Source organism: Mesoplodon bidens (assembly GCF_964165515.1).
Source record: "Mesoplodon bidens genome assembly, chromosome: 1".
NCBI lineage: Eukaryota > Metazoa > Chordata > Mammalia > Artiodactyla > Ziphiidae > Mesoplodon > Mesoplodon bidens.
In genome coordinates, this window is record NC_138176.1 from 167,970,670 (window position 1) to 167,983,922 (window position 13,253).

The 13,253-nt window shown below is 32.9% G+C and overlaps 1 protein-coding gene across 4 annotated transcripts in view; it reads right to left on the reverse strand.

Moving 5' to 3' along the window:
* Positions 1–13,253, reverse strand: part of ADK (adenosine kinase) — a 509,588-nt gene that overhangs the window by 233,988 nt on the left and 262,347 nt on the right. For all 4 annotated transcript variants that reach the window (XM_081244849.1, XM_081244846.1, XM_081244848.1 and 1 more), the window contains exons 5-6: positions 7,717–7,889; positions 4,721–4,829 (exon numbers count right to left, since the gene is read on the reverse strand). In XM_081244849.1, the coding sequence (XP_081100975.1) occupies positions 4,721–4,829; positions 7,717–7,889 (282 nt within the window). The remainder of the gene's footprint in view (positions 1–4,720; positions 4,830–7,716; positions 7,890–13,253) is intronic.

Below are 13,253 nucleotides of genomic sequence, written 5' to 3' on the forward strand. Positions count from 1 at the left end.
CTCTAATTTCTATTAGGTTACCATTACGAGACAAATTCATTCCCTTTCATTAGAACCTTTCTCAAATTTTTTCATGTTAGAATACTAGATGATACAATTTTGAACATAATCAAATGTCTTTTAAAATTCCTAATCATGTTATACTGTAGAGTATTTTTTAGTAAATGCTATCAAAAGAAAACCAAATCCTAAAAAAACAGCCATTATATTATTTCATTACACATTCATTCTAATTTGTTATTCAACATTCACTGAAATAACTTCTAATATGTAAAATTCCAAATAATGATCTCATAGACTAGATTTCTTATAATTTATCACCTCATTTTAATGAATTTAGTTATTGCTTTCACATTACTGACAAAGATATTTAATTGTGAGTCTAAGTAACCGTTCTACTAAGATAAATTATTACTCATGGAGTCATTAAGAATTTTAGTAGAAAACCCAACCAGGACAAACAAAGTGAGAGATGTAAGACCTAAATAGTGGTTATTGATTACTGCTTGTCCTTTACATGCAAAAACTCCTATTTCTTACCAAATATGGGAACTCTATTCCCTTCCTCCAAGGTTGTACACTTCTCCAAACCATGTTTCCTCCAATTATCCATGATCATACCTCCCGTTATTCCAGAAGCAAATATTAGTAACATTTAAAACCTTACCCTCACAAAAACTATATTAATCAAAATGGTAAGACTGTAGACTGAAAAGAGATAAAAGCGGTCAGATGGAGTTATAAATTAAAGACAGACAGGGTAAAAGAAGATCTGTAATAAGCCACTGGAACTGGAAAAATCACAGAAAGAAGGAAATATGCATAGGAGTCAAAGGAAAATTCAAACTACTGGTCCCATATTCTCAAACAATTATTGACAAACTTATGATTCACTATTCTTCCATTATAGTGCTTAATTTTGAATTAGTAAAAAAGAACACACACTGGGTGACAGCTTATGCAAAGTAAGTCACATGGCACTGGAAGCTTTTGTTAACCTATTTCTTAAATATCTGTTTGATTTCTAAAGTTAAAATTTCTCCCTATATAAGCCTAAACTTGCAAGCTGATTAATTTTTTACCATGTATTTAAAACTTGGAACCTTTTTCTCATTAAAAAGTCTTTAGAAATAATGCATAAATTTCTGTGCAAAATCCCACTGTACTCACAATGTAGTCCAAAACACTATTAAGGACTGACTGACAATATCAGAAAAATTACTATAACATTAGTAATTATACATGGATGAACAGTTATCTACTAGCTAAGAGCTTTTAAATTTATTTTTAAATGATAAAGTGACAGCTAGAGAATTTGATAGAATCTAGAACAGTAATTTAGGGAGTTTCTTAGGTTGAATCAACCTTAAGACTGTTCAAATCCAAAGAAAAAGTCAGGCAATCTGGCAGAAATAGAGAGTCATCTAAAAAAAAGGAGAAACAAAACCAACCAGGAAATTTCTAATTCCAACCAAGATGAAAAGAATGAGAAATGGATTTAAACAACTTACACAACTATAAAATTGGACAAAATATAGGAAATATCAATTTTGAGAAATTGGACAATAATCAAATAAGGGACAAGATAAGGTGATCTCTACAATTATTCAAACTTAATTCCTAGAGAGAATTTCCAGATTGCAGTCAGGGCAGAGAGAACCTAAACAGAGTCCAGTAGTCTCCATTCAGGAAAGCCAAGGTAGCTAGCACGTTCAAGGGCAGCATACTGGAAAGGAGAGAGCCATTTGAAGAAAGAGGTACAAAATGAGAACTCAGGATCTGCAGGGCTTTCCCAAGTCTTTAGCATATGTGCATGAGGAAACAACCCAATGCCATGGCAAGAACCAGAAAAAAACACATATGATAGAATTTGCAGACAAGGGCATTAAAACAGGTGTTACAACTATATCCCATAACTTCAGAAATGGCAGACAGCAACACAAGTATGTAAAGCAGACAGGGCAGGAATAAAAAAAAGGCCCAAATGTTTAAACACTGAAAATATAAAAATAAAATGAAAATAACTACAAACATCAAGAGGCAGGGTGAAATTAGAGTGCTAATCTTCTCACTTTTCACAGCACATTAATATTGCTTAAAAAAGAAAATATATGGTTTAGAAATTTACTGGCTCCAATTTCCTCATCTTTTTCATAAACCTTTCCTAAATATCATAGTCTTAGAGGGCTAGTGTAAGAAATATTTCATGTAAGAGAAGAAACAGACATATGCCAATCTGATTATAAAGGTAAAGAGCAACTAAGATTTAAGTTTTCAACATGTAATTAGCTATTGACATAATCAGTAATCCTTAAAAACCTACTAACAAAGAATTCAGTTTAAACATGGAAAAACTGAGTTTATATGTTATAAGTGGGACACCTGCTATGAAGGTAAAAAAGATGTCAACACTTCATTTAAACCGAAAGAGAATACTGGTATATGCATATTCCAGTTCGACTTTTTATTAGGAAAGTTTTTGCTGTGAATTGCAGATTCAATGCTTTATGTGACAGAGAAAATGAGGAAGGTTTTGAATTTTCTTAACACTTGTGACCATTATTAATTCATGGAACAGTGAGAAGAAGAGTTGAGTATGTAGATCTAGTTTATTTTATGTAATGCAGATAGACATCTTACTTATGGAAATGTGTTAGATACATTGAGCTGCTTCTTCAGATCAAGAACCTTTTGTATAAAGAGCTCCCACAATTTCAAGTTGTTGAACCTCTGAAGTTTATGATGATGATGTAAGACGACTGCTGACACTACAGAACCTGAAAGTGTAGAGAAGCCAACCTGATTTCTTGAAATAAGTATAGACATACATATCTACTCTATCTAAATTTGCAGTTTTCTTACTAAGACTAGACTGCATGCTCTGAGCTGAAAGGGAATTAAAGATTTAAAAGAAATGCTGAAAGTCTGTGGAAATAATTTTACATTTCAGAAGAAATTTCACAGATTTTGATGAATAAGAAGTATGTTCTTAGTTGTTAGCAGAATAAATATTTGTTGAATGTTCACCAAGAATATACAGCATCTACATCATCCCAGGTATCCAATATGAGTCTACCATTTTCAGAACTATTTAAAAATAGCCAAACTCTGAACAAACTATAGATTTACCTGGCAATGTGAAAGAGCATTCTTTTATGAAACAGCTGAAACAGAAACTAAGAGCTAACAGCTACAATCAGATATATCAACTGGAATACATTTTGATACTTGTTTCTGGCTGAATATACCACACAAGTCTCAAAAGTAATTCAATTTTATTAATTTGACAAAAACTGATCACTCTACACTTTATACAATAGTTAACACTACTAGTTAACACTACTATAAAATAGTAGTGAATAGTTAACACTACTATAAAAGTTCCATCCACTCAAAGTTGGCTAGATGAGTAATAGTTACATAATTGTTAAAACTATTAGCTGGTTGCAAGTTGGTTCTATACTGCTACAAAAATTTCATTCACGCAAAACTGGCTAGATGTGTTACATGTATGTAAGCGTTAAAATTATGACTTGTTTCCAAGTTAGCTCATAATTTGGGGCCCAATTACTATATATTGACATACAAAGAGTTGTAATTGTCAGGGTAAAAATATTTTTCTAACTTAATATATTGTCATATTTCAGTCAGTACATATAACATAAATAACACCAAACTTTAAACCATATACTCTTTGACTTTCAAATGTAAGATGGCTGGAAGAAGAGGTAACACGACTTTCCTCTATATAATCCTCTCAATGTAAGCATTTACTTGACAGTTATAAAGGGGTAGGATTTGCTATACAGAGGAATCAATAACCTTGTAAAGCCTAAAGCAGTGCACGTAAACATGCTGTAGGAGACATTAACACTAGACTGAAAGAAATAATTATATTTTCAATAAACATGTTCCTACTGGATAATCAATTTTTTATGCATCTTACCAGCTGTTTCACAGCTCAGGTAGTAAATGGCAGCAGCTGTTATATCAAAACCGTATATGCAAATGAAGTGCTTTTAATTTTTCATAGGTATCTACTTAGTATTTGTGATGAGCCACATTTAACTCATATTAAATAAAAACAAAGTATTCATAGGGTGATTAATTCAGGAGAATTTTTAGTACAGTCTTATTTTAGAAATGAATTCTTAACCAATTATTTTTTATGCCAGAAGGCTTAATAATTCAAATTACATGCTGCTCATATTCTGATATTTAAAAGATTTGTCATGATCAATGTTTCTAAAATATTAACTTAAAGGGTGTCATGGTAATTCCTATGGAATAAATAGTAATTAAGTTTTTCATCAAATAAGCTGAAACTGTTTACAGTGAATATTTATATTGCTAATAATATTTCCACACACAATGCATGGCATCATTCACAACAAGTGGCCTAAAAATACAAAATATAAATTTCCAGAATTACTTCAAAAGACCTTAAGATTTAAAATAGAATTTGATACTTGGTTTAAAAACATCTATGTATAATGTAACCAAAAAGAGGTATATTTGAAGGTAAATAATACAAATCACGCTACCACAGAATGATCATATTTCTGTTCTGTATTTGTAATAGTGAAGCTAGCATATGCTTTGAGATGGGTAAAGAATTTACAGGATAATAAGAGACAATTATTTTTAAATGTACATCAACTAACAACTATAATTTATAGTGTAAATATGTACCAGAAGTTTGAATTAGGCAAATACTTACTGCTATATAATAAACTCTTGCTTTGTCTACCAATATCCAGTTTTTCTCCATATCAAGATGTTTTTCCTTTTTATAACAATTGGCAGCAGCAAGATTAGCTACAAGGGATCTAAAACAACAATAACAAAAAGTAAGTTTTACATATAGTCAAACTTGTCATATAACTATACAGTTAACTAAAAACGTTTTTATAAATTTTGTTTTAATTTTATTCTTAATTCTTCAAACTGCCATATACTGATTTTAATAAATGTAAATAAAGTTACTTTTGTTTTGAAAACTTTTCAAGACTTCTCTGTTGCCTTTGAGATAAACAAGGACATTAATCCTTGCTCTAAATATCATCTGGTATTTTGGGAAACTGGCATTTAAGCTTCCTTTTGATACTAAAATGATAAAATTATCTACTTTCTACATTTTTAATAGTTCAAAATGCAGTTAAGAAATAGCTACTATGTAGTTACACACAAAAAAATATATATGCAACTAAAAACTTCAGTTTTCAAATATCAACATACTATCCACTGATATATAATCTAATGCTTTAAAAGCGAGGTATGGGATTAATTTTACAAAACACACATACAAATGTAGACCATATTTACTATGAGGGATTAATTTTATTAATCCATTACATTTTACATTACATTACATAAAACCATTACATTTTATGGGCTAGAATAAATTAAAATTAGTTTTCATAGTTGAAAACTCCCTGCACTGTTCCAGTTTTGTAGCTGAAAATCTAAGCAGAATACTACTACACTTAAAATCTTGTTCCAAGTGCCACACAGAGCTTTTTATTATTGCCCAACAATTAAACTTAATACAATAATTATTTATGTTACAGACAAAGAAATAAAAACCCTTTTCCCCCTCCTTCTGACCCACAAATTAAAAAAAAAAAAACTTGCCAATTTTTCAAATTTTTTTTAGTAACAGTTGTGGTTAAAAACATCCCACAAATACATCTCCTCATCACTTAAGATTTTGGTAATATGGTTAGATTCTCTTTTGAAAAAAATAAATCAATTCTCTTCCCAAACATATTTCTACTCACTCATATGCCATCTGACTAACTGAAGGATACATTCTATTTATGCTCAACTAAATTAATGAAAATAAGAGTGATATTCATCATATATGTATATGCAAAATAACTACATTACAAATTTAAGGATAATTAATTTACAAAAAATATTTTAGTAATATGACTCTTGCAAAATGTCGACAAAAAATGGTTACTAAATAAAAGCAAATACTTCTGGTATGAGCTACTAAACTCTATTTTGATTAAAAAAAACCCTACTCTTTGATGGGAAACTAAATAGTTCCTCCAAGAGAAAATACAGATATTCTGACTATCCAAGTGTATCTATCTGGTTCAGAGTTTGTGGAGAATAAGAAGCTGGATTAAGAAGAATATTCCCTTAACCAGAGTTTGGGACACTGGAAGTTAGAGTTCCTAGCTCTATTTCAATTTATCCAAATCTATTAGGTTCCACAATTTGCATAATGAATTAGACAGCGAGGGTTTCCCTCAGTTTCTGACTTCCAATAGCACCTTATTAATACTGATCACCATAACCATTATATGAGTATATAAATTAAGCTGTTGAAATCTGGAAGACCTAATATTACCATACCTGTTCTTTAAAATAACAACTTAACATACAAAAACAATTTAGCAATTTTACTGTAGCCGGAGTGGTATCAGAGGCAAAAGCTGACACATTTCTCACTAATGGGAAAACTCTGCACCTGCCTACTAAAGTTGGTTTTTAGAAAAACTGAAAAGGGGAAAGGTCTAAATAAGTATATCTCAATGTTTGAACTGATGGTTTTATTAAAACCTTAAAATCATAAATTTCTCCTACACCCAAAAAATAAAGTTACAGGAAAGTTTGAAAATGGCTTTGGTACCCTAATTGTTTTTGAAAGTTATATTTTAGTTATTTAATGACTACTGCCCAGAATAGTGTCAGGTCTTTAACATACATTTGAGAGGTCAAAGAGTGAGCAAAAACAAATGAGGTAAAAAGGAGGAATGGAGCAAGGGGAGGAGAGATAAGGGAGGAAATAAGGAAAAGAAGACAAAGAGGCAAATAAGAAAGAAGGGGAAGAAAGGGAGATAGGAAATGGTGGAGGACAGACAATATTTTTAGCTATAAGGGATGTAAAGTATGTAGTGAATCACCATTTTAAAAGAGATCATCTTTGGTGATTCTAACAACACTATAACTAGGAAAATTATTTTTTTTCCTTTCCAAAGGAGAAAAAAGCCCATGCTGATAAGCAGTATGCTAATAATGATGTTAGCAAAGCATGAATGTACTGAAGATATACCTCCATGTAGCTGCAAAAGGCACCAAAAAAAGCAACGCATGGAAGGTTCTGAGAGACAGAGTTCAAGTTCACACAAAGAAAAACTTTCTGATAAGCAAAGTTGTATAGAAATGTAATAGATTGTTTTTTGAGTGGTGCATTACCCATGATGGAAGTTGTTTAGTATGGGCAGATGACTGTTCGCCAGAAATGCTTTAGATGACCTAATTTATATGAGGCTGGATATAATGTAATATTTTATATATTTAAAAAATATATATGTGTATATATGCATTTTAATATTCCAATCTCAGGATATGTTGAAAAGAACATTCTTCCTAATGCCAGTTCGGCAAGAACCTAGCTACAAAACACTGAATAAAATGCGCTCCTTTTCTGACCCTAATTATAAAAAGTAGAGGCTGGTCTAGATAATCTAAAAATTTTCATTTCATTACGCTTCATGAAGATAACAACAGGTTATCTTTTACCTTTTTAACAAAGGTAAAAAAAAATTTTTTAAGGAAAAGTGATACTAGGAAGAAGAGTTTATTAAACATTAAAATAAATTATAAACATGAGGTCTAAATTCCAAACTCAGATTTGAATTCAGATTTTACCAGTGGTTAAACAGTCAATTAGTACAGTGCTTCCCTTGAACTAACACTGACCTGTTGCCACCAGTGATGCATGCAGCACAAGTTCCTGTTGGCTGCTCATTCTGTTCATAGTAATGAGCATCCACATGGGCTTCCGCAGCTTTTTTCTTCAGGATCTCCCCAAATTTATCTATCCCGATGCATCCAAAAAATGTTGCTGCTTTGTGTGGCTGCTGAATCATCCACTGAAAAAGAGGAACATAAATAATTTTAATGGGTCAGAAAAATGGTACACATAGTTCAGTATTCTGCCAAGGAAGGTGGCATAAAAGGGTTGCTTTGTTAGCAGCTGTGGCTGTTAGGAATGGAATTTCAATCCTGTATCACCACTTATGATAACAAATTTGATATAACAACCACATAAAATCTTATTATACTTCCTTCAGGGAAAGAAAGAGAACACAGTGGTTAAGAACTCAAAGTCATACAGACCTTAGGTCAATACTGGCTTGATTCAGAAAAATAATACTGAGTCCAATAGAAGTAGTGAAGCGTTGTCATTAAAAGCCCAGAATCTATACTGAATACTGTGTGGGTTCAAATCTTGCCTCTGCCACTAATTAGCTGCATAAGTAAGACCATGTCACTTAACATTTCTATGCCTCATTGTCCTCATATGTAAATGAGGAAAATAATTATAAATACACCTCATAAAGCTGTTGGGGATTAAATTAAGTAATTTAAGTTAATGTATATGCATTATGGTACCAGGCACAAAGTAGATGATGTATATTAGCTGTGGTTGTCACTAATATTGTACTTCATATATATGTGTGTGTGTGTATATATACACATATATATATGCTAAACTACGTTCATGTCTAATAAGTTGTTTTAAAAACAAGTTATTGGACTTCTCCAGTGGAGCAGTGGTTAAGAATCCACCTGCCAATGCAGGGAACACGGGTTCAAGCCCTGGTCTGGGAAGATCCCACATGCTGTGGAGCAACCAAGCCCGAGCGCCACAACTACTAAGCCTGTGTTCTACAGCATGCGAGCCACAACTACTGAGCCCGCGCTCCACAACTACTGAAGCCCGTGCGCCTACAGCCCATGCTCCACAACAAGAGAAGACACTGCAATGACAAGTCCACACACTGCAACGAAGAGTAGCCCTCGCTTGCTGAAACTATAGAAAGCCCTTGCGCAGCAATACAGACCCAACGCAGCCAAAAGTAAATAAATAAACAAACAACTTATTTATTCAGAAATAAACAGTATTAAAAATTCTAATTTATTAGTCTCATAAAACTAATTTCTTTGCTATAAATTAATCAGTGTATTTATTTTAAAATGCATACTTTTCATTGATATGTTATCTTTTATAATTAGGCTCAAATTCCTGAGGTTTCTAATACTTGTATTAGTTATTGTAAACAGCATCTATTTTTTCTAAGACTTTTTAGCAAAATACTCAATATGCAAAGTCAAAAGATATCAAAATCTTACATTACTTCCAAATATCTGGAGTATAAAAGAAATGCATGTATGTTTAGTGTTAAAGGAATGAGGAAAGTAAAAAAAGGTAACAAAGAGAAATCTGTAAGATAAAGATACAGTAACTGATGATCTAGTAGTCCAATTCTACTTCTAGGGATTTATCCTGAAGATACATGTCCACAAATATAAAACAACATATACAGAAGTATTCTTTGAAACATTATTTGTAATGGCAAAATGTTGGAAACAAAATGTCCGTCCATAGAAGACTGGTTGAATAAAATATGATAAAGCCAATCAATGGAATACAACACAACAATTTAAAAAAGAACAAGAAAAGCCATTTGAAATACAACAAATAAATGCAACATGTAATCATTACTAGATGCTGGACTGAGAATAAAATCAAACAGCTATAAAAGACTATTAGAATAATCACTGAGATTGGAATACCTATAATATATCAGAAAACAGAATTGTATAAATTCTAAATTTCTCAAATAGAGGATAAAAAATTCAAAATCGTACAGGGGAAAAAATATATTTATTTATATAAAGAAAGAGAAAGCAAATGTTGAAATGCTAAAAACTGGTAAATCCAATGGCACTTTTCACAGAACTAGAACATAAAATTTCACAATTTGTATGGAAACACAAAAGACCCCGAACAGCCAAAACAATCTTGAGAAAGAAAAACGGAGCTGGAGGAATCAGGCTCCCTGACTTCAGACTATACTACAAAGATACAGTAATCAAGACAATATGGTACTGGCACAAAAAGAGCAATATAGATAAATGGAACAGGATAGAAGGCCCAGAGATAAACTGATGCACATATGGTCACCTTATCTTTGATAAAGGAGGCAAGAGTATACAATGGAGAAAAGAGAGCCTCTTCAAAGTGGTGCTGGGAAAACGGGACAGCTATATGTAAAAGAATGAAATTAGAACACTCCCTAACACCATTCACAAAAATAAACTCAAAATGGATTAAAGACCTGAATGTAAGGCCAGACACTGTAAAACTCTCAGAGAAAACATAGGCAGAACACTCTAAGTCGTAAATCACAGCAAGATCCTTTTTGACCCACCTCCTAGAGAAATGGAAATAAAAACAAAAATAAACGAACGGGACCTAATGAAACTTAAAAGCTTTGGCACAGCAAAGGAAACCATAAACTAGATGAAAAGACAACCCTCGGAATGGGAGAAAATATTTGGAAATGAAGCACTGACAAAGGATTAATCTCCAAAATTTACAAGCAGCTCATGCAGCTCAATATCAAAAAAAACAAACCACTCAATCCATAAGTGGGCAGAAGACACAAATAGACATTTCTCCAAAGAAGATATACAGACTGCCAACAAACACATGAAAAGATGCTCAATATCACTAACCATTAGAGAAATGCAAATCAAAACTACAGTGAGGTATCACCTCACACCAGTCAGAATGGCCATCATCAAAAAATCTACAAACAATAAATGCTGGAGAGGGTGTGGAGAAAAGGGAACCCTCTTGCACTGTTGGTGGGAATGTAAATTGATTCAGTCACTATGGAGAACAGTATGGAGGGTCCTTAAAAAACTAAAAATAGAACTACCATATGACCCAGCAATCCCACTACTGGGCATATACCCTGAGAAAACCATAATTCAAGAAGAGTCATGTACCATAATGTCACTGCAGCGCTATTTACAATAGCCAGGACATGGAAGTGACCTAAGTGTCCATCGACAGATGAATGAATAAAGATGTGGCACATATATACAATGGAATATTACTCGGCCATAAAAAGAAACGAAATTGAGTTAATTGTAGTGAGGTGGATGGATCTAGAGTCTGTCATACAGAGTGAAGTAAGTCAGAAAGAGAAAAACAAATACAATATGCTAACACATATATATGGAATCTTTAAACAGCAACAACAACAAATGGTTCTGAAGAACCTAGGGGCAGGATAGGAATAAAGATGCAGACGTAGGGAATGGACTTGAGGACACGGGAAGGGGGATGGGTATGCTGGGACGAAGTGAGAGTGTAGCATTGACATATATACACTACCAAATGTAAAATAGATAGCTAGTGGGAAGCAGCTGCATAGCACAGGGAGATCAGCTCGGTGCTTTGTGACCACCTAGAGGGGTGGGATAGGGAGGGTGGGAGGGAGACGCAAGAGGGAGGAGATATGGGGATATATGATATGTAAAGCTGATTCACTTTGTTAAAAAGCAGAAACGAACACACCATTGTAAAGCAATTATACTCCAATAAAGATGTTAAAAAATAAAAAAAACATAAAATAAAATAAAATGAAAATTGGTACATCTATGACAGGTATACAGAAGTTCCTTTTACTATTTTTTATACTTCTATGTAAGTTAGAAAATTTTCAAAATTAAAAGATGGGTTAAAGATATTGTAACGAAATCAAACATTCCATTTAAAAATAACAATAATTTAAAATTAGCTTCTTCAGTCCTTAATATTATCAATTTATTAAAATAAGTCTATCACATGAAGCAGTTAATATCTTAAAATGCATCAATATCCATACCTAACAGATTTTAAATCCTTTAAACCATGCTTAGGTAAATAATACATTTAACAGCAGAAAATACCTGTATGTTGTTCTATAATTTACTTTTATTCATGTAGAAGCATGGTTAAACGATGAACCATGTCTGCTTTAGGTAGTAAAATAAAAAAAGGCAAAGTCAATAGCAAATTTTACTATGATTATTTAAATAACTTAAAATGCCATCAAAATAAAAGGAAACATCAGTGAAAGTGAAGTTATTATAATGTAACTCAGCCTAATTATAATCAAAGTTCACATGTTCAAAGTAGTGTGAAAAAAAGGGCTATATCAACTCACTATCGGGCTTAAATCTGACTTTCAACCCTCCCATAGGCAGGATTTAAATGAATTGAAATGTTTCCTTCACAAACCACTACTACTTGGACCTGCAAGACAAAAAAATGGACAAATAATAGAACTATTCAGCAGGTTGTTATAATTCCACTACTGAGTATTTCATTACAGGAAACTGGTTAACATTCTGGAAATATCTGATTATCAGCATACTAACAAAATATGAGACCTTTACTCTTGATCAGTGATTTCCACTCAAAAGTTAGTCAATCTAAAATGAAAGTTAGGAAGCCAAAGCAGACACACAAAAGAAATAGAAGCAATGTTCACTATTCAAAGTACTCAGTAATCTAGCTGAATAAATCAAGATGTTATAATCAAGAAAGTTGAAAAAGGTTAAAAATACAAATATTTTAAAAGTTTATAAATAATTTGTTCTTTGCATTTTATTTTATTATTTTTTATACAGCAGGTTCTTATTAGTTATCTATTTTATACATATTAGTGTATATATATCAATCCCAATTGCCCAATTCATCCCCTCCCGCCACTTTCCCCTCTTGGGGTCCATACCTTTGTTCTCTACATCTGTGTCAGTATTTCTGCCCTGCAAACCAACTCATCTGTACCATTTTTCTAGGTTCCACATATATGCGTTAATATACAATATTTGTTTTTCTCTTTCTGACTTACTTCACCCTGTATCACAGTCTAGAGATCCATCCACGTCTCTATAAATGACCCAATTTCATTCCTTTTTAGGGCTGAGTAATATTCCATTGCATATACATACCACATCTTCTTTATCCATTTGTCTGTTGATGGGCATTTAGGTTGCTTCCGTGACCTGGTAAAGAGTGCTACCATGAACATTGGGGTTCATGTGTCTTTTTGAATTATGGTTTTCTCTGGGTATATGCCCAGTCAAATTACCATATGCCCATAATAGGGTCATATGGTAATTCTGTTTTTAGTGTTTTAAGGAACCTCCATACTGTCCTCCATAGTGGCTGTATCAATTCATATTCCCACCAATAGTGCAAGAGGGTTCCCTTTTTTTTTAACATCTTTTTTTTTTTTTTTTTTTGTGGTATGCGGGCCTCTCACTGCTGTGGCCTCTCCCGCCATGAAGCACAGGCTCCGGATGCGCAGGCCCAGTGGCCATGGCTCATGGGCCCAGAAGCTCCGCGGCATGTGGGATCCTCCCGGACCGGGGCACGAACCCGCGTCCCC